This window comes from Lissotriton vulgaris, chromosome 9 (assembly GCF_964263255.1).
Source record: "Lissotriton vulgaris chromosome 9, aLisVul1.2, whole genome shotgun sequence".
In the NCBI taxonomy this organism is placed as follows: Eukaryota; Metazoa; Chordata; class Amphibia; order Caudata; family Salamandridae; genus Lissotriton; species Lissotriton vulgaris.
In genome coordinates, this window is record NC_141697.1 from 343,279,285 (window position 1) to 343,301,597 (window position 22,313).

Consider the following 22,313-nt stretch of genomic DNA (forward strand, 5'->3'; position numbering starts at 1 on the left):
AGTCACACCTAACCCTTTTTATTGGAAGACTTGTGGGAAAAGAGAGTAGTAAAACATTTGGTATTACCAACTGGATTCTCTGCATTTGTGGATTCCAAATGCAAGCCAGTGTGCAAGAAAGAAGACACAAAATGCCCTTTGAATCACGATAGTATGGGTAACCACAAATTCAGAGGTGTACTAGTAACCACTATTATTAGACTCTGAATCTTGTGTGAATTTCAGAAATACAAAGCTTTCCTTCATTACCGTATTTCATTCATTATATTTTACCTTCTGGATTGGTGTATAGTCTGTACACCATGAAAAATCATGGTAAGGAGCAGCTCAGATGTTTGTTTTGAGAATCTCGTGTGTTTGGAGAAACTACAAACCCTTATATATTGCAGTGACCAGAATGGTATGCCGGACGGATTAAGATATTGCTTTTGTAAATGAGCCATTGTGATGAGAAGTTACAGATGACAGCGTTATCACAAATAGCTCTTTTTCATGCTCAATTTAATTACATTTTTATTCCAACAGTTAGTTTCTTTGGAAAGATATTGAGGGACCTAGACAAATGACCCCTTGCTCAATTCAGAATTGGTTACTTTTCAGAAATATATAGCTTTCCATGATGGTTTCACACGTGCTTCAACCACAAATACTAGGAACAATGAACTACCTCTTAGAAAAATGTAAACGTGATATTAAAAGAACAGTTTTTAGATACAAGTTTACAACTCTGTTTGTGAAAACTGGGAAGATGTTGATCCTAGCTCACCAAACTTGAAGTTGAAGTAATTTTTAGAAAAGAAAACATTCACTTTCTTGCACATACCTTTTTTCCATTTCTCGTACAAAAACCAGAGTGTAATAATATTTTGACGATTTTCTTGAATCCATCTGGGGGCATCTACAAATCCTTGGTACCTTCAGAATCCCCAGGATGTTGCAACAAAGGTGCAAATTTGGAAAAGATAACTTTGTGGGAAAAAGTTATGAAGGTTTAAACACAAGCTACACCTATCATCCCAATAAAAGCTTAACACGAGGGGGTGCAGTCAAAAGATTAAAGTTAATTCATTGTTTTCATGCAATGGATGGCCCTGGGAGAGCTGTATCCACTTTCACTGAGTCTAGGTGTTACTATGACAAAACTCAATATCTATGATTACCTGGATTCTCATAAAAAGGTATTTAACCCATGAAGTTGAAGGCGATCAGAATTGCTATTGGAGCTCCCATGTTCTGCCATGCCACGCCTGTTGTGTGCATTCTTCACTTGCTCCCCTCAAAATTGCATTTCCTTTATGCCACTGTGTCTCATGCATCAGTCTTTGGCTCTGCCCTGTGTTTTCTGCAAAGGTGGGTCTTCAAATACACCTCTACCCATTCTCTGAGTTTAGTGATCCAGGGCTAGTTAAAATTAGAGTTTCGTACTGAGAGAATTAGTGTTCACTCCTTTGCTGTACGTTCTCTCATTCTTTGACTTCCTTCCTCTCTTCCTTTGGAAACGCTATTATTTGCTGTCTTTCTGGATCTAATTTAGATCTTGCTTTATGCACACTACCTAGATATCTATTCTCTCTGTATTATGGACATGACTAGTTTCTCAAATGCCAAGAAACCCTCTGGTGTGGTAGTGTGTTTTACACATAGCAGTTACCCTTGCATGATAGGGTAAGAATAAATTAATAATCTTTTGTAATGATTGCAATTTAGGTAACAAGATGCATGTCAGGGACATACAGACAAACCTCATACATCCGAGGGAGACTTGATTTTATGGGCCGTGAGTTATCTGGGCGTTATGAGCCATATGCATAGGCACTATCTTCAGGACATTTTTGATACCTAGCCTACTAATTAGAAATGCTAATAAATGGTGTGGCATTCTTGCTATCTGGAGATTTCAAAAACTGAAAACTTGGCAAATTGTTAAAGATCACTTTGATGGACTGCATTTGCAAGTCATCTAAAGGCTTATGTCCAGCCGTTTATATTCTGTACAAATGGAGGTGTAGACATTGTTGTCACCAGCTTCATTTGGAAACATTCTGTACAAGCGAGTAGCTCACAAGTGACAGAAGGCATTTGTTTAGTGTTTACACCAGACTGGGTCTCTTGACACTGCAATCCACAGTATCAGACACTTCGACTAAGGAGTGTAATCTCCAATATAGACACCACTATTAGTTAATGTATTCTCCAGTATTAGAAACCTCTACCAATGCATCTGATCCTCAGTATCACACACCGCCACCTCAGCTCTGTGTGAGTTTATACCTGAATATCTAACACTTATATGGATGTGTTTAATCCCCAGTGTTTTACAGTCCTATCAGTTCGTTGAATCTACAGTATCATGCATCCCTATCAGTGAGTTCAGCTCTCCACCACAGAGACATTCACAAATTAGATTAATCCCTGGTATCTGACATCTCTACAAATACATTTAATCCTCAGTATAACACACCTCTCCAGTGGGATAAACCCATATAATCAGACACCTTTATGAATTAATTTCATATTGAGTGTCAGATTTCACTTTCAGCGAGTTTAATCTCCAGTATTCTACACATCTGCCCCTGAGTTTAATCTCCAGCATTAGACACAGCTGTCAGTGTGTTTAATCTCCAGTATTCTACACATCTGCCCCTGAGTTTTAATCGCCAGCCTTTGACACATTTGCCCGAGAGTTTAATCTCCAGCATTAGACACAGTTGTTAGTATTTTTAATCTCCAGTATTAGACCCATATGAATATGCGATGTTACATCGCATGCGGTACAACGCATGCGAGTACAACGTGGTCGTTACAACGGCCATGTTGTTACAACGCATACCATTACAACGCAAGTCATTTCTACGACTTGCTGTAGAGGGCGCTCTGGATTTAGGGGTAATATAATTTACTATTCCAACTCCAGCCTGCGCAACAGTAGGGATAGTAAATTATACCATTCCTTACTTTAGAGCAGACCCTACAAGCAAGTCATAGAAAAGACTTGTAATGGTTAGTGTTGTAACAACATGGTCGTTGTAACAACCACGTTGTAATTGCATGTGTTGTACCGCATGCGATGTAAATGCTGCTTGCCAACACATATGCCAGTGAGTTTAATCTCTGGTTTTAGACACATCTACCCATGAGTTTAATGTCCAGTGTTAGACACATCTGCCCGTGAGTTTAATCTCCAGTAGTAAACACATCTGCCAGTGAGTTTAATCTCCAGTATTAGACACAGCTGCCAGTAAATTTAATCTCCAGTATTAGACACATATGCCAACGAGTTTAATTTTCAGTATTAGACACATTTGTCCGTGATTTTAAACTCCTAGTATTAGCCACAGCTGCCCGTGAGTTTAATCTCCAGTAGTAGACACACCTGCCCGTGAGTTTAATCTAGAGTATTATACACCTTAACCAACAAGTTTTTGGGGTTCTTTTTAAACCTGTCCCTTAATGTTTGTGGAAGGCTGCTTTGGTGATACAGCAATAATTGTACTATAGCCAGTGATCATAATGTGGTGCTATTAATTCAAACTGCGCTTCTTTCAGGATCTGGAGACATGGCTGTGTCTAACTCCATTGGCAGTAATGTATTTGACATCCTTGTGTGCCTTGGAGTTCCTTGGTTCTTACAGACTGTCGCTATTCAGAATGGTTCAGTGGTAAGTAGATGGATATATTTTGTTTTGTCCAACTATTTGCTAAGTAGTGATCACTAACACCTCCTCATTACGTGGTTCTTGTGCTTCATTACTCCGCTTACAAGCACAGAGAAGCACCTTCACCTCCACAGGTGGAGGCTAATGTGTGCATTGAGGAAATTACAGACGAGTCCATTGGAGTGTAAAGACCATTTTGAACATACGATGGGTTCAGTGCACAGGGAAATCAGTGTTCTGAAAGCAGCACTCTTTCCTGGTCCTTGCAAGAGTAGCTCATCCAGTCCAGGTTTTTTCTTTGCACAACACCCTCATCTTCAGACGCTAAGGAGGCAGTTTTGTCTATTACAGAATTTGAAATACAGCAGACTATCCCCTAGATGGAATCGAGGAAAACACAGGGTCCCAATTTGGGGATTCCAGTGGCTTGACTGCCTGGAGGATAACTGTCCTGAGAATGTTTCAAACCCAAAGTGTTTATGAATCCTCAATGGGTCTCTGGGCAAGCTGGGGGAAGTCAACCTCCATACCTCGAGTGGGAAATCCCTCCAACACGGCCCCATATCAAAATAAAAAATAGCACATACATATTTTACGAATCTAGGCATGATGATCATAACTGACTCTAGGCTGAACTGGAATCTTCGTGATGTCCCTCTACAGGCTGGGATACAGAGAGATCTTGATAGCTTGGCAAAACTCTCACTTAGACTTAATGTTGAAGAGGGCACCGCGGTCCAAGACACGGTCGCCCTCCCACATATCCTTTACACTATTCAATACTACCCCGATTTGCTTACCCAGACGTGTTGTTCAAATTCTACATTGTTCTCTAACATTTTTTATGGGCAGGCAGGAGGTAACACGTGGGTTGCATTTGCACAATGCATACAGGCAACATTTAAAGGTGTGTAAAGGTCCCCGATCTCCAATTCTAATACGGGCCATCCAAGCTTAATCCACTGAATGACTGGCCTTTCACTGATACTGAAGGCACTGCTGCGTGCAGTAAGTTACTTTTACTGAAACCATTTGAATTATACTCCCTACAATATGACGCCCGGTCCCACCTACACTACCTATGTTTACCAGGGTAACTAAAGAATGCTGGGAAGCAGAAGTAAGACATATCAGATGGCATGGAGGGACCCCCCCCCTCTGACATGGCATGTTCTTCAAACAAGTGGTAACACTAACTGGGTTTTTGTCATGGGGTCTCATAGGTACCCCCAAGGTTGGAGATGGTTGGGCAATTAAGCACATGATATCCTTTGAACAAATGACAGCTGACTCCCACTTCACAAGAGCCAATAGTTTGGGTATCTGTAGCTTCGACTCATCCTAGACACACACAGCGCCAGACCGGGAGCTTGAGTTCCACTCACTATGGGCAGATTGGGCACAAGGGGATGCCACAAGTCTATAGATCACTGATTGTTAATTCATCTGACCCCTTCCAGCATCTCAAAGATAGATTGGGAGAGGATTTGGGAGCTGTGGACAATAAAGACTGTGCTGAGGCAAAAATGGCCCTAGGCCATTTGTCGATTTCAGCTATGCTCGAGCTCATGTAATTTAAAGATCTGCACTGTGGATATTTTCATCCCTCTAGACTGCAGCGGATGGTCTGAGCCACGGCTGCTGCCTGCTGGCACTATAGGAATACAAAGGGCACATTTCTACATGTTATATGGGGTTGCTCAGTTGTTGCCTCATAATGGATTGGAATACATACGTGCCTGGAGAGAGTATTGGGGCAACAATTCACATTGGAACCTAGGGCGGCCCTGATGGGGATCATGGATGGCAGGGATAGAGGCTGTAATGCACAATTGTTGGTGGGATTGGGTGGCCCTGGCAAGGATGGTCATGCTTCCCCAGTGCCTGTCCGCACTTCAAAATATGTTCAGTGACATCCTGAAATCTACTTTTGATGTGTTAAACAGCTTGCTGGTCTCATTTTTGTGGGCTGTTGGATGCAACAGAGTAAAATTAGACATACTCAAATTGTATCTGGACTCCGGGAGACTTGGACTCCCGGATTTCAGACTTTACTATTTTGCGGGGCTGCTACAACATGCCGCGCAGTGGTGCGCTGACGGCAACAACATGGAAAAATCATTTTTGGCCGACTGGGGTAGCAGAGGGAATCTGTTGAGATAATTGATGATGGGCTTGCGGATCCCCAGGGAATGCCCACACATAGTCTGGAAAGTGTTAAGGTTCTGGGAACAAGCCATGATCCGGGTTGTCCATAGGGCACCATACACTACCTCACATCCATTACAATGTCTGTAGGGCTTTCGTCAGACCCAGTTGGTCATGGATATGACCAAATGGTACAAAGGGGGATGCACGGCAGCTGGGGACTTGTATGTAAATGTGACATTTCTGTCCTTTGAGGAGGCAAAGGAGTGGTTTCAAGTCCCGAGGGGCCACTTTCTACAATATGCAAAAATCTCAAGCCCTGCCCGCAAGATATGGACCTCATACCCGGACGAGCCGACAAAGTCCTGCACACTAGCTGGAAAGTGTCAAGGTCCGGGGAACAAGTCATGATCCGGGTTGTGCATAAGGTACCATACACTACCTCACTTCCATTACAATGGCTGTAGGGGTTTCGTCAGATCCAGTTGGTCATGGATATGACCAAATAGTTTGAAGGGGATGCACGACAGCTGGGGACTTGTTTGTGAATGGGACATTTCTGTCCTTTGAGGAGGTGAAAGAGTGGTTCCAAGTTCCGGGGGGCCACTTCCCACAATATGCAAAAATCTCAAGCACTACCTGCGCCACGAAATGTCACAAAAAGTGGTGCTCCGCAATGGGCCTTATCAATGAGGCCCAAGGTTTGGCTTAAGTGACTCATGTCTAATACCACACTGCATGTACTGGGCTAAGTGCAAAAGGAAAGTTAACACAGATGTGTGGTGTGGCATATACAAAACTGAGTGAAGAATCGCTACATGAGACAGGCTCCAATCATATGTATGTCAGTGGCCCTGTAGTTGGACTGTGTGCAATGGGCTCAGTTCAGGTGCACTCCAAAACAAAGGTCGTAGTGATGTCTTCAACATGCTCAGTTCAGGTGTACAAAAGGGGGTGGTGATGGGTGGAGCATCTGAACCAATCAAACACTCACACCCAGTCAACAGATCTGGGTTTAATCCATCACCGTTCTTTAGCCCACTCTGCCACCCCAGTTCAGACATGGCCATATGCAAATTAGTCTGACCCTGTGCCTCATGGGAACAGTCCAGCCCGAACTGCCAAGCCATGCCTTCCCTGGACCAGGCATGGCTTGGCAGTTCGGGCTGGACTGTTCCCATGAGGCACAGGGCCAGACTGATTTGCATATGGCCATGTCTGAACTGGGATGGCAGAGTGGGCTAAAGAACGATGATGGATTAAACCCAGATCTGTTGACTGGGTGTGAGTGTTTGATTGGTTCAGATGCTCCGTCCATCACTACCCCCTTTTGTACAGTTCAAGTGTACGGCAGTTGCCCTCGAGTTACAGTGGGCGCGGGCACCCACTTGCTATAGAGTCTTCCATTTCAAACTGAGCTCTCACATTTCCAGACTCCATGCGGGGGATTGTTCTAGGATTTTACTTTTGTATTCTAGTACTTAGAGTGCTAAATTTATAATGGATAAAGAAAACAAGTGACAGAATGCGAAGAAAAAACTGGCATGGACGAACTTCTCACACATGGAAAAGTGAATGTTGAAGGACTGGGTGTGGGTGGAAATAGCAACTGATATTTGAAGAAATAGAACCAATGGGGGAGCGTGACCAAGCCCCTTTTGCTGCTGCCGCATTTTTGTCGGAGTGGTCGTGCAGGCCTGCACCCCCTTCACCATGCTCTAGTAGGCCCCGCGGGGACAGGGCCCGCGGTGGGCCTCAACCAAAAAAGGCACTCATGGGAGGGTGCAGGTGGAATAGCGGGGGTTGAGCCGCTGCTTCCGCTGCCTGGTGGTGCTCAGTCCCCGCAAGACGGCTGGCTGATCTGGTGCCTCACCATTAGATGAGCGCTCCATTCACCTGGTGCCCTAAGCGAGATCCCTGGGTGGCTTCCACTCCATGGTGCTGCCTGCCTCGACGCCGACTCACCACTTGGACATTGAAAATCCTGAGGAGGGGCCCCACTCCCGCAGCGCGCACCTCATGCTGGACCTGTCATTGAAAGCTCCACCGCTGTCTGCCTCTCCCATGGTGGACTAAGGAGTGTGCTGCTATCTCACACAGTCTAGCGCCCTGTTCCGAGACATTAGCCTGGCCTGCTTTTTATTTTGTCTGGTCCGGCCCTGCCTGCAGAGCACCCTGATTAGCGTGGGCCTGCACCAATGGTAGTGTGAGCCTTCTTCCCCACCACACCTTCATACAGCGGCGGCAAGCGCTGCATCAGCTACAACAGGCACATCCTGTTGGCTGGTAACCCCCCACCTCTATAATTCGGTGGGGCCTGGCCTGCTGATGGGGTGCATTGTCCCACTGGCTCAACCGTTCTGATCGTCGTCCAACGCAATCGGCTCCTCCCTGAGACCACGTCAGCACGAGTTACGTGGCTTGACGTCAATATAGCCTCCATTACCCAACTCTGCAGCGGCATGGGCCGCAAGGACACTAAACAAAGACCCTGCCATTGGGAAAAATCTCTGAACAAAACCGCAACGACGACTCAAACATGGCAGAGAGTAACACAGCGCTGATGGGGCAGACGCTCTCACGGCGCAGACATCTGTTCTACTCCCGGAAACTAAGGTGGGCTTTCATGCACTCAATGGAAGATTTGATGTGCTGGACAAAAGCCTGGAAGACATGGGGGCCAAAATCCAATCACATGATCGGCATCTGGATGTGGCAGAAGCAAGGATTTCAGACATCGAAGATGGAATGGCGCAATCTCTCAAGCAGCTTAAACGAGTGAAGCACATTCTCAAAGACATTGCCATGAAGAACCAGGACCTCGAGGCGCGCAGTTGGCGCAATAATATTTGCATCCTAGGGGTACCGGAGATGACGTCGACAGCCACTTGGATCTTTTCATCGAACATGTACGGAAGGGAGTCCTTCACACCTGGTTTTGTGGTAGAACGCGCTCATCGCTCATTGGGCCCACAGCCGAATCCAGGCCCATCATTGCCCGCATAATGAACTTCTGACATCGGGACACTGCTCTGCGCCTTGCCAGAGAAAAGGGAGACACTGACTGGCAGGGCTCTAAAATGTTGCTATACCCAGATTTTACTCTTATGGTACAAGAGGCCCGCCGCAAGTTCAACAGGGTTAAGGCCTCGCTCAGAAACCTGAGGATGCGATAAGGCATGCTCTATCCTGCGAGACTGAAAGTCGATGTCAACAGCCGTGCAACAACCCCAAATGAAGCAGAGGAGCTTTGCCGCACCCTCAAGCAGAAGAACGTTTGCCCCAGAGGAGATGGAGACAGATATTCGCCCCAGGGTAGCGGCTCCAATGCCAGCATGGAACTGTTCTCCAGCTCGGGCACAGGCTGACAGACTCACCTTATTAGATACTGTTCAATTGCATTCCTAAATTGGGATAACTAAGTCCAGTTCATCTGTATGTTTTCAATGTATGCTTAACTGGCGTGGCTTCCCCCATGGTTTACACCTTTGATTTTTTTCTTGCTAGTTGTATATACCTTGTTGGGGTTTTAGTAACTGCAGCGTTAAGGTGATTGGTGGGTGGAGGGTGGAGGGTGGGGGGGGGGGGGTAATGTAGGATTATTCCACAATCTTTTAAACGATTTTGGTTTAGAGGTTCACATTTGGATACAGGCATGCTTGTTGGCGCAATTTGATTGTTTTCATTGTTGCTTTTACATGACATATGCGAGATACACCTATAATGGCGCAGTTGGGTAATGTAGAAGGTCCTTCGGGCTTATCCCTGATGACCTGGAATGTAAGGGGCCTAAAAGACAACTGTAAAAGAAGGCAGGTACTCCACTATCTCATTAGACACAACATAGATGTGGCTTATATACAGGAAACACACTTACCCCAGGCGGACCCACTCTGCTTTGCAGCCAGTTGGATCAGGATAAAAATAAACATATGCTAAATAGCCAATATGTCCTTTGTCCAGCCGGACAGGAATTTACTTTACTTTACAAATTGCAAACAATAGCAATAAATCTGAAGCAATGTCACGGGGGCACAGCCTGTGACCCAGAAGGAGCAAGACAAAACAACAATTTTTGTTTGTGAATATTATAAGTGCTAGAGCTCCGCAGGCAGACGCCGGGAGACTCGATCTTTTTAAAAAAACTTTTCAATCTGTTTTTATCTGTGTTACTTGAAGGATTATCTGTGTTGCTTCACCTACCTGATCTTACTTTTAAACAGCGTCCTACGCGACGGCTGCAATGACCCCTAGCACGCCTCCCCGGCGATTCACAGGCCACGCCCACTCTTGAAGGCCACGCCCCCCCCTGTGACTTCACTTAAAAGCGCGCGCGCTGTGCGCCGCCTCCAGAAGTGCTAGAGCTCCGCAGGCAGACGCCGGGAGACTCGATCTTTTAAAAAAAACTTTTCAATCTGTTTTTATCTGTGTTACTTGAAGGATTATCTGTGTTGCTTCACCTACCTGATCTTACTTTAAACAGCGTCCTACGCGACGGCTGCAACGACCCCTAGCACGCCTCCCCGGCGATTCACAGGCCACGCCCACTCTTGAAGGCCACGCCCCCCCCCCCCTGTGACTTCACTTAAAAGCGCGCGCGCTGTGCGCCGCCTCCAGAAGTGCTAGAGCTCCGCAGGCAGAGGCCGGGAGACTCGATCTTTTTAAAAAAACTTTTCAATCTGTTTTTATCTGTGTTACTTGAAGGATTATCTGTGTTGCTTCACCTACCTGATCTTACTTTTAAACAGCGTCCTACGCGACGGCTGCAACGACCCCTAGCAGGCCTCCCCGGCGATTCACAGGCCACGCCCACTCTTGAAGGCCACGCCCCCCCCCTGTGACTTCACTTAAAAGCGCGCGCGCTGTGCGCCGCCTCCAGAAGTGCTAGAGCTCCGCAGGCAGACGCCGGGAGACTCGATCTTTTTAAAAAACTTTTCAATCTGTTTTTATCTGTGTTACTTGAAGGATTATCTGTGTTGCTTCACCTACCTGATCTTACTTTTAAACAGCGTCCTACGCGACGGCTGCAACGACCCCTAGCACGCCTCCCCGGCGATTCACAGGCCACGCCCACTCTTGAAGGCCACGCCCCCCCCTGTGACTTCACTTAAAAGCGCGCGCGCTGTGCGCCGCCTCCAGAAGTGCTAGAGCTCCGCAGGCAGACGCCGGGAGACTCGATCTTTTAAAAAAAAACTTTTCAATCTGTTTTTATCTGTGTTACTTGAAGGATTATCTGTGTTGCTTCACCTACCTGATCTTACTTTTAAACAGCGTCCTATGCGACGGCTGCAACGACCCCTAGCACGCCTCCCCGGCGATTCACAGGCCACGCCCACTCTTGAAGGCCATGCCCCCCCCTGTGACTTCACTTAAAAGCGCGCGCGCTGTGCGCCGCCTCCAGAAGTGCTAGAGCTCCGCAGGCAGACGCCGGGAGACTCGATCTTTTTAAAAAAACTTTTCAATCTGTTTTTATCTGTGTTACTTGAAGGATTATCTGTGTTGCTTCACCTACCTGATCTTACTTTTAAACAGCGTCCTACGCGACGGCTGCAACGACCCCTAGCACGCCTCCCCGGCGATTCACAGGCCACGCCCACTCTTGAAGGCCACGCCCCCCCCCTGTGACTTCACTTAAAAGCGCGCGCGCTGTGCGCCGCCTCCAGAAGTGCTAGAGCTCCGCAGGCAGACGCCAGGAGACTCGATCTTTTTAAAAAAACTTTTCAATCTGTTTTTATCTGTGTTACTTGAAGGATTATCTGTGTTGCTTCACCTACCTGATCTTACTTTTAAACAGCCTCCTACGCGACGGCTGCAACGACCCCTAGCACGCCTCCCCGGCGATTCACGGGCCACGCCCACTCTTGAAGGCCACGCCCCCCCCTGCCCATATCATGTGTTGCCACCGGAAGCGCAGCGGACGAGCGCAGCGGGAGCGCCGTTTGCGCGCCGAAGGCGCGCCTAAGGCAAGCCCGTCTGCGCCCGTCCGCGGCAGACTGGGGCACGGGGCCAGATCCCCTGGTCCTCACCTCCCAGATAACCGATACGATAAAGAGGAGCTCCTCAACCTCCGCAACAAATACTCTAAAATATGTGAGCACAGCATTGATCTCAGTATACACAGTCCTACAAATCCCTGTGAACACTGTGGCTTCACCCTCAATAAGCAACCTAAAGCAAGCACTCCCAACGACAACGCCCTACCAGGACACAGTAGGAAAGTCAGTGGCGCACTGCTTAACTGTCGATCTCTCAAAAAACACAAACTAGAAGTATTCGACCTTATAACAGACAACAAATGGGACATACTATGCCTCACTGAAACTTGGCTGGACGAGGACTCAGACCCTGAAGTCAGGGAGGCCCTTCCCCCTGGCTATGCAATTTGCAGGCAGGATAGACCTAAGGGAAGGGGAGGTGGCATTGCCATAATTTATAGAGTGAATATGACATGCACACTCGAACCAGCTAATATAAAAGATAGCGAAACTGGAGCTTTCTCCATAGGTATCGACAACAACACGGTTATCAAAGGCCTATTAATCTATAGACCCCCGGGAGGTAGCAGAAACTTCGCGGAAAGTCTCATCCAGAACGCTACCCCATCGGCCATGAGATACAGGAAGTTCCTTGTATTAGGTGATCTTAATCTCCACTTCGAAGACCTCAACAACCCAGCTGCTCAAGAATTGCGTCAAGAGCTGCAAACCATACAATTAGAAACAGCCTCCTTCCTCCCGACCCATCGACAGGGGCACCAACTTGACCCCATCTTTAGCAATTTGGAGGATCTGAAGCAGGACCCTCCCATTCCTTTGCTGTGGACCGACCACTTCCTAGTCCCCTTTCACCTCCTAGTCAAGACTCACTGCAAACAAGCCCACCATAGTGCTAATAAACAACAAAGGAAATGGGCCCGTTTTTCCATGGACTCTTTTGAACATCACTTCCTACTGAATGGTTCCCCCACAGACTTAGGAATTGATGTTGACAAGGCTTGCACGGCCCTGGACGGACACATCACTAAAGCCCTAAACATCACTGCCCCATGGGCCAATAAGGGCCCGGAGCGACAAACCAAAACTGCACCTTGGTTCAGCACAGCTCTCAGAGAAACCAAGGCAGCCTGCAAGAGGCTGGAACGCGCCTGGAGAAAGAACTATCTACCAGAGGCAAGAGATGTGTACAAAGCTAGCATAAAAAAATACCACTTCCAAATTAGGAAAACCAAAGCGACCTTCTACGCTGACCGTATAGATAGTGCTAACTGCTCATCCAAGGAGCTCTTTAGGATCTATAAAGAGATCACTACACCTCCCCCCTCTTTAGAGCAGGCCGATACATCAGTACAATCTTGTAACGCCATTGCGGAATTTTTTCACAAAAAAGTACGTGACATCTACACCAGTTTCCCTGAAGACGCCAGAACTGGCTCCAACCTTCTACCCCCTCAGGAAGAAGCGACTTGGAAGGCAAAGATCGAAGACTGCCTTACAGTATACCAAGTTCCGACAGAGGACCTATTGATAGCCACTGCTAAAGGAATCAAATCAGGCTCCCCTCACGATCCTGCCCCTGCCAAATTCCTGGCCAGTGCCATGAGTCTTCTGGCACCGTATGTGGGCCATATATTGTCTACCTCTTTTAACACTGGCAAGGTCCCACACGGGTGGAAACAGGCAGTCGTACTGCCTCTTAAGAAAAAACCCCATATCAGTGCGTCCCAGCTTAGCAACCTGCGCCCCATTTCGCTCCTACCCTTCTTCTCGAAACTGGCGGAAAAGCTGGTCAACCAACAACTCTCAGCACACATAGAGTCTAGAGGCCTCCTGCATACCAACCAGTCGGGCTTCCGGGCCCGCCACTCCACAGAATCAGCTCTCCTTTTTTCGACTGAGGCACTGAGGAAGCACATGGACGCCGGGCACGTGGCAGCATTAGTTCTCCTGGACCTCAGCGCAGCCTTCGACACTGTAGCACATCATACGCTGCTACAGTGTCTGAAGAAAGGAGGGGTGACAGGCACGGCCTGGTTATGGCTGGAATCTTTTCTTACTAACCGTAGCTTCTCGGTGGAGCAAGGAGGAGCACGCTCTGACACCTTTGACCTCGGTCAAGGAGTGCCTCAGGGATCTAGCCTCAGTCCAACCCTTTTCAATTTGTATGTCACCCCCGTGGCTACCACTGCGGAGCGCTACGGGGTGGAAGTAGTGACATACGCAGACGACACTCAGCTGGTGGTCGCTCTGACCCAACCGGCTGAACAAGCCGCCGCGAACTTCTCATCATGTCTCCAAGAGCTCGCTGGATGGATGGCGAAGAACTGCCTCCGTCTGAACGGAGACAAGACTGAGGTGCTAATTGTAGGAAAACCCCCCTCAGTCTGGTCGTCTGCCTGGTGGCCACAGACCCTGGGGCCTCTCCCTACCCCCAGTGATCAGGTCAAGAACCTTGGAGTATGGGTGGACTCAAAACTTAACTACGACTACCACACCAGACGGGTAGCTGGTACGTGCTTTTCTATTCTACGGAAACTCCGTAAGACCCTGGACCTGCTCCCAGAATCCTCAAGGAAGACCCTGGTCCACGCTCTTGTCACTTCGAGACTGGACTATGGCAATGCCTTGTATCTAGGCGCCAACGCCACTAGTCGGCGTCGACTGCAGACAATCCAGAATGCTGCCGCCCGCCTGGTCCTCCGGCTGCCCAGACGAGCCGCCTCAAAAAAATCTTTACAAATACTCCATTGGCTTCCGATCAATGAAAGGATCGACTTCAAGGTCCTATGTATTGGTCACAGGATCGTACATGGCAAGGGCCCTGCCTTCCTTCGGAACCTCCTCTGCCCCTACACGCCAACCAGACAACTCCGCTCATTAGGAGCAGGCCTCCTAGCTGTCCCCAGACACAAGAGAGCCAGAATGGGGGGGAGATCCTTTTGTTCTTTGGCGGCACATAAATGGAACTCTCTTCCCCTGAGCCTAAGATTGGAAACATCGGAGCTCATCTTCCGCAGGAAACTTAAAACATTCCTCTTTCCTAAAGAATAGCCCCGCTTTTGTCTTACTGACTGAGCAACTAGTTCTTCTGACAGCGCGGGGACACACTGACAGTGTAACCAGGCGCTATACAAACTCAGAAATAAATATAAGAACATATGGTACAAAGGTGTCGACGTTTCGATGCCAGACCTCAGGCGGGTGCTGCGGGAATCGCCTGATCAAGCGATCCTGCTTCCGGCACTGCTCAACGGGCCGCGATTCCGACAGCATCGTTAACAGAAGCGGGTGAAATGCACACCTGATACCCCTGGTATGAAAGGCAAACATGGTTTATAAAATTGTCCTGAAGATGATGCCATGTATCTGAGGTCTGCCATTGAAACGTCAACACCTTTGTACCATATGTTCTTATAATATTCACAAACGCTCTGTACAATGGTACCTTAAAGCAATCAAGTCTGTGCACTGAATTCTAGTATGCAGACCGTCTTGTTTGCACTTGCTTGAAAATTGTTGTTTTGTCTTGCTCCTTGTGGGTCATAGGCTGTGCCCCCTTGACATTACTTCAGATTTATTGCTATTGTTTGCAATTTGTAAAATAAATCGCTGTACGGCTGGACAAAGGACATATTGGCTATCTAGGGTATGTTTATTTTTACCCTGATCTTTCGAATAATAGGGTCTAGTGTCTTTTGTAATAATCGAACGCTCAAGTTCCCTAGTGTATTACCTTTGGGTTCCCTTGTTTCCTCAAAACAGTTTGCAGCCAGTTGGGGCACACACCGCTATTTCGCTAACTGCAGTAACTATGCTAGGGGTGTGGCCATACTCATTCACAAACCAGTCCCCTTTAGCCTGGACACCGTCGTCAGAGACAAGGAAGGCAGATACGTTCTTGTCACGGGATCACTCAAGGGACATAAAGTGGCATTGGCATGTGTCTATGCTCCGAACACTGATTCACCTGAATTTTACCACGCATTACAAGAGCAGCTGCTAAAACTCGACCCCTGCCGCTTCCTGATCGAGGGGGATTTTTCAGTGGCGTAGCTAGGGGGAGGGGGGGCGGTCTGCACAATTTTAGGGGTGGGGGCATTTACAAGGTGTGCTTGCTCTTCCCACGGGGGCCACGTAGCACTGGCGGCGACCTTTATAATTTATTTGGGGACACGCAAATTCTATAATAAAATAAAATAAAATAAATTATAAAGGCCGCCGCCTGTGCCGTGCGGCCCCCGTGTGAAGAGCAAGTGCACCTTGTAAATGCTGCCCGCAGTGCAGCATGCGCGTCTTACCCCGTTTGTGGTGGTTGTCGGTGGATCGAATCCCGTCCCAGGGCCGTCAATCTTGTGGCGCGCAAAAAGCGCTACCAATGACGGCCCTGGGCATAATATTTGGCCAGCCCTCGCGCAAGTCACGTGCTCCACCACCACGCACGCCTCTCAGGAGCAGCCGCAAGCATGCCTATCACTGGAGGCGGGCCGGACCCGGGCGGCAAACTCAAATTGCCGCAGCCGGGGCCCGCTGTTACTCACGGGCCCCAGACATCAGCCCGAGCAATTGATTTATGCCGATGTGGCGAGCAATCTTCGGTAGTTTTCCCAGTAGACATATCGACCACCATGGGTTAGAGTTTGCCGCTTTATGTCGGTGCTTAACAGAATCGGTTCTTCCACTCCCTGGTGAAGAAAGAATGAAGACCTGAATACCAGGCTCTCAGTACTGGTCCTGTCCCACCCCAGACCGGGCGCGGCTTCCACCAGCCAGCGTGGTAGTTACCAGCGTGGGTGTTTTCCTGCATTCGGCGACACATGAGTATGTGATTCATGATGAAAAATATACAAGACAAACGTAAAAGTTTACTCAGATCGAAGACATCCAATGAATAAACACAAACGCAAAAGCATTGACGGTACCTAGGCAAACTTTAAGCCAAATGTGCAATGTTGTGTTTTTTTTAAGCTTGGGCGAATTTTGCAAATTTGCGATCCACAAATTTGCGGATTTGTGAATTTGCGATCCGCTAAATTCGCGAATGTGCGAATTTGCGGATTTTTTGATTTTTGCGTGTTCTGCGGGGCGCTTTGCGTGTTCGCGGGGCGTTTTGGCATGTTCGCGCGTGTTTGCGGGTTTTTTTTGGGGCGAGACCGTGATGCGCCCTCTGGTTCATCACTGCCACCCTCTCGTTTTTTATGCCCTTCTGCCCTCTGTACCACTCGTTTTTGTGCCTTTCTGCCCTCTGCCCCACTCGTGTTTGTGCCCTTTTGCCCTCTGACCCACTCGTTTTTGTGCTCTTCTGCCCTCTGCCCAACTCGTTTTTGTGGTCTTCTGCCCTCTGCCCCACTCGTTTCTGCCCTCTGTCCCACTCTTTTTTGTGCTCTTCTGCCCTCTGCCCCACTCGTTTTTGTCCCCTTCTGCCCTCTGCCCCACTCGTTTCTGTGCCCTTCTGCCCTCTGCCCCACTCGTTTTTTGTCCCCTTCTGCCCTCTGTCCCACTTTGTGCCCGTCTGCCCTCTGCCCCACTTAGAATGGCGCCGGCAAGCTGCCAGCGCCATTCTAAAATAGCTACAAAGTCAGCTTTAACAGGAAGCACTAATAGATAAAGTAAAGCAGGTGCTCAAGTTGAAGGGCAAATTAAGTTATACAATCATTAATCACCCCAAGTTTGGGGTGATTAATGATTGTGTAACTGAATTTGACCTTCAACTCGAGCACCTGCTTTACTTTATCTATTAGTGCTTCCTGTTGAAGCTGACTTTTGTAACTATTTTAGAACGGCTCTGGCAGCTTACTGGCGCCATTCTAAAATAGTTACAAAAGTCAGCTTCAACTTTATGTTGGCGTGTACTGTGTGTGAGATGGCACGTGATTTATGAAAGCAAACGGAGCGCCATATGGACCACCACAGGCCATGCCCCAGCCACTTGCCTGGATTCATATTCAACTGTTTGCATGAGGATTGTGACAAAGAACGCCGTGATGTTGAGCTGGATGTCTACTGTCTGTTTAATGGAGTCTCTGAAGCGCTACACCTGCTGTGCCTTCACTGCTTTTAAAGCGGGAGTCGGCCGGCAGCAGGGCCTTCTCAGCAACTAAAAGCGAGTCAGGCACATTTACTCATACGAGCTCACATTCTGCGAAAGTGCACAGCAAGCGAGCATAAGCGCAGCAGGGGGTGGAGAGTGGTCTAAGTTTGTCTCCCAAGAGTTCTATTTACAAAATTGGAGGAAAATTGTGCTTTTAATAACACTTTTTCCATCATATTCTTTCTGAGATGCCATACCTTTTAAAGCACAGTAGATAATAGACTTAGCAGATCCAGTGACCTACCGACCAAAAAAACTTCTGCTTTTGAGGAACAACATTGCTGTCTGAAATCACCTTATCCAGGCCAATATTCTGTTTTATTTCACCTAAACACAGGTGCAGCCTTGTCATTTTAAAGGAAATACTAGATAACAGAATACTGTGTGTCAGCGCAAAGGACATTTTTCTGTCACAAAATCTTCAACAAAATAATGGCAAAAATATATACAGTCTGTTATACATTATCAAGAGCTGCTATTGTTAAAACCAATGTTTCAAGGAATGAGCCTTACCAGTTTTGTAAAAAAAAAGTTTCAAAAATATACGAAAGAGAGATTGAATGTTCTTCACAATAATTCCATGATATACATATTTGGATTTGTGTGACTGTGTGAATTGGAGCCATAAACAGACATGACTTCCACGCAATGACACACTTACTGAAATAAAAGAGTAGTTAAAACTCAGACTGATATGTAAGAAGGGGACTCATTACATTAAGTGTATTGAATACTGTAATGAGCAGGATTTTAAAATGGCTGCGCCCAACTGTAGAATTGTTCTGACTCTGCGCAAGTGGTGGGTTGGGACATAGGCCGTTCGGCACATAGGTCAAAGCAATGATAGATGGTCCCAGACTTTAACAGGGTGTGACACTAACACAAACCTCAATTCCTCAGGCCTATAACATAAAATCATTAGTCAGCTGACTCACGGACTCCGGCTGCCGCAGTGAGCATGTGCATGATACTAGGATTGCTGGGCAAGCCACAGGAGAGCCTGTGAGACACACGTAGCAGTAACAGTCAGGCAGGCTAACAAATATGTTTAAAAGTATTTCAAAAAATCACACCAGTATAATTAAACAAGTGGCCCGGAGTGCTGTGCGCAGCCCTCTAAAACTGCGAGTTCAGATAGTTAACACTTACTTGCACTAGTTAATAGACCAATGTAAAACTAGCATTCCAATGATACATGTGAGAAATATCTGTGCCCGAAATTTGACAATGAAGTGAGATTCCAAATTCGAGTCGAGACTTTACCGCACACAATCACAGGACTGTGGATGCAAGGGGCGGCAATCTGAGGGATAGCCCCGGGCGCCACAAGCTCTAGCTACGCCTCTGATTTTAATCTACTCCTTAACTCCACACTAGATAGTACTGCCTCCACCCCAGACACTAAACCACACTCCCAACGCGCTCTCACTGCCCTATGTGACCAGCTTTCCCTAATTGACATCTGGTGGCAGCGCCATCCCACCCTCACTGACTACACACATTACGCTGGACAGCACAACCCCTGGACGAGAATAGATTACTGTATAGTGTCCCTGGCTGTCTCCAATTGTTTTCAGATTCTTGAGACGCTCCTTAGAACCTACTCGGACCATTCGCCGCTTCAGCTTCGTCTGAAAATTCCACGCCCGGAGGGGTATGAACGCCAATGGCGCTTCCCTAGACGATGATTTATTTAAAGAAGAGGTGCGCCAAGTGATTGAAGATTATTTTGCCGTAAAGACTAGGTCGGTTCACTCCTATGCAGTCCTGTGGGAGGGCTTTAAGGCATACATACAGGGAGTATGCATAGCCAAGCATTCCGGGGTGCTGAAAAGCCTAGGCACCACCATTTCCAGTATTGAACAGGAACTCGCTGTCCTATACGACGCCATACTGCACTCCTTGACCCCAGATGCATCTGGCCGGCAGTTGGCCCTACTGATCGAATACCACAACGCGGCGGACCGTGAGATTCTTTACTTGGGTAAATCCCAAACAGCTAGACGGTACGGGGAGGGCGAGAGACCAGGCAGGGTGCTGGCGCAGATGTTGAGGCTTCCCTACAGCAAAGCTTGCATCACTGAGATACACTTCCACTTTGGAACTCCGCGAGGAATTCTTAGAAAACGTCAATGCTTTGTACTCTACTAAGACGGGAAGCGACCTTTCGGCTCAGGGGGTGTATTTGTCGGAAATAGCTTTAGAGTATCTGGAAAAAGATATGCAAGACTTCCTTGCCAAACTGATAACGGAATCCTCGCCGAACTGATAATGGAATCCGAGTTCCATGGAGCAATTGCTACCCTCCGCTGCTCCTCAGCCCCCGGCCTTGACGGCTTCACTGGGGACTTTTATAAAACATATACAGATTTATTGGCCCCGCAACTGATTGAGGTATATGCAGAGGCCCTTGAAAATCATATGCTGCCCCCTACGCTCAGAGAGGCAGCCGTGATCCTTCTTCCCAAACATGGAAAAGAACCAACGTTGTGTGGTTCGTATAGGCCCCTGCCCCTCTCAAACCTGGACTATAAAATATTAGCCAAAATAGTGGCCAATCGCCTTTCCCAGCTGACGGAATTCATCATTTCCCCGGCTCAATCTGGGGTTGTTCCCCACCGATCCACTTCTTTAAATCTTAGAGCTTGTTGTGTTGCTTACTTTATGCTCTGTTCCTTTAACATCACTCATTCTAGTTATGTCATCATTGATGTAGAATGTTATACATGTCATAGCTATGTGCATCCTTTGTATGTGTCAGTTATTCTTGAATGCTGATCTTGCTGGATTACTTGTACCATGCTCTTCGACTGAATAAAGGATCTTCCTTAATTATTGGACTGATCATCTTCATTTCACTGGCGACGGGATTCGAAGAGCAGAACCTACGCGGAATATTCCTTTTACCTGCTTTGAATATTTTTTTTTTTTGGAGGAAAGGACATTTACCTTTCAACAGACAAGGAAGGATTTTGCTGGCATTACTTCTCAACAGACAAGGAAGGATTTTGCTGTTGGTGAATATACCATTTATTACTGACTTGTATGATTTGACCTTCGTGTGCTTGAGCCTGTTATTGAACTTATTAAACTCCTTAAAATATTCTACGTTGAATTTGGCAAGCGCTTCTATATTTTGGATTATTGCCTTTTAAAAAAATTTATAAGGAGAACTTTACAGCGACCGGACTTTGAATAGGAGTGGAATTATTGATTTTATGTGACTTTGATACTGGGGTGGCGAAGGATACGGAACATTTTGCCTTTGCCGTTGTACCAACCACGCGTCACAGCTCGTAATCATTTCTGCTCGCTCAACAGCTCGCACCATTCTTTTTTAAAAGTAATCACCTTGTGTCTGTTCTCCGTGTTGCCGTCAGCTTCTTCCTTCGGATTCCACCTTCGAAGAACAGAATGCTACGCTCTGACGTCTAATGCTCTGTTTTGCATTCTGGGACATTTGCGTGTGACGTCGGACGCTCCGTTGCATTGTGGGACTATTGCGTGTGACGTAACACGTTGGCGGCCATCTTAAGTAAACTGGAAGTCAAGGAAAGTACGAAGTCCTTCGTGAGAGACTTAAAAGGGGGAGTTTTACGATCGGAAAGAAAGTGACATCCTTGTTCATCTGCGCAGTGCCATCAGCGGTGATTCGCACACCTTCCTCACTCTCATCAGCAAGTTACTATCTACGGTGATTCGCACACCTTTTCATTTTATTATTTTCCTTGCATTATTTATTCAGGCAGTTTTTAATAACTTAAATGAGCATTTAACACTGTTTTACAGTTATAAGCATTTCATGTATTTTGGCATTAGTTCCTTTTGCTATTGATATTTAAGTACTGTATCCAGCATTTTTATTTTTGATTGAATTGTCTAGGTTTCACATTTTAGAATGACTCAACCTAATTATAATATTAGTCCTCCTCAGGCATTTTGGGTTTCAGGTAACGAACCACCACTTAAATGGTTGGAGTGGAAACCATATTTCTGCAACTATATAGATGCCTTAGATGAGGATGGAAAAATGTCTCATGCTCAAAAGAAGAGACTTCTCCTTCATTCCTTAGGTCCTGTAGGACTAAAAGTATACGAAACCATGACTAAACCCTCTTTTCCTGGAGACTTAAATGTTTATATGTTAACGCTTTTACATTTAGACACTTATTTTGCTCCTAAAGTGTGTATTGGCGTAACGAGGTATAAGTTTTTCTCCAGGAAACAGACTAAAGAGGAAAACATTGACCATTTTCTTGCTGATTTGAAGAAATTGTCTTTGGATTGCAAATTTGGTGTTCTACAAGAAGAGTTAATTAGAGATCAAATTGTTATGCATTCCTATAATACATCCATACAAGATAGGTTATGGATAAATGGAGATTCTCCTTTAGATGATATTCTTGCCATTGCACGCAAAGCAGA

At 46.8% G+C, this 22,313-nt stretch overlaps 1 protein-coding gene across 2 annotated transcripts in view; it reads left to right on the forward strand.

Annotated features, from left to right (window-relative positions):
• Positions 1-22,313, forward strand: part of LOC147690098 (sodium/potassium/calcium exchanger 4-like) — a 558,445-nt gene that overhangs the window by 525,536 nt on the left and 10,596 nt on the right. For both annotated transcript variants that reach the window (XM_086937689.1, XM_086937688.1), the window contains exon 15: positions 3,547-3,659. In XM_086937689.1, coding sequence (XP_086793815.1) covers positions 3,547-3,659 — 113 coding nt within the window. The remainder of the gene's footprint in view (positions 1-3,546; positions 3,660-22,313) is intronic.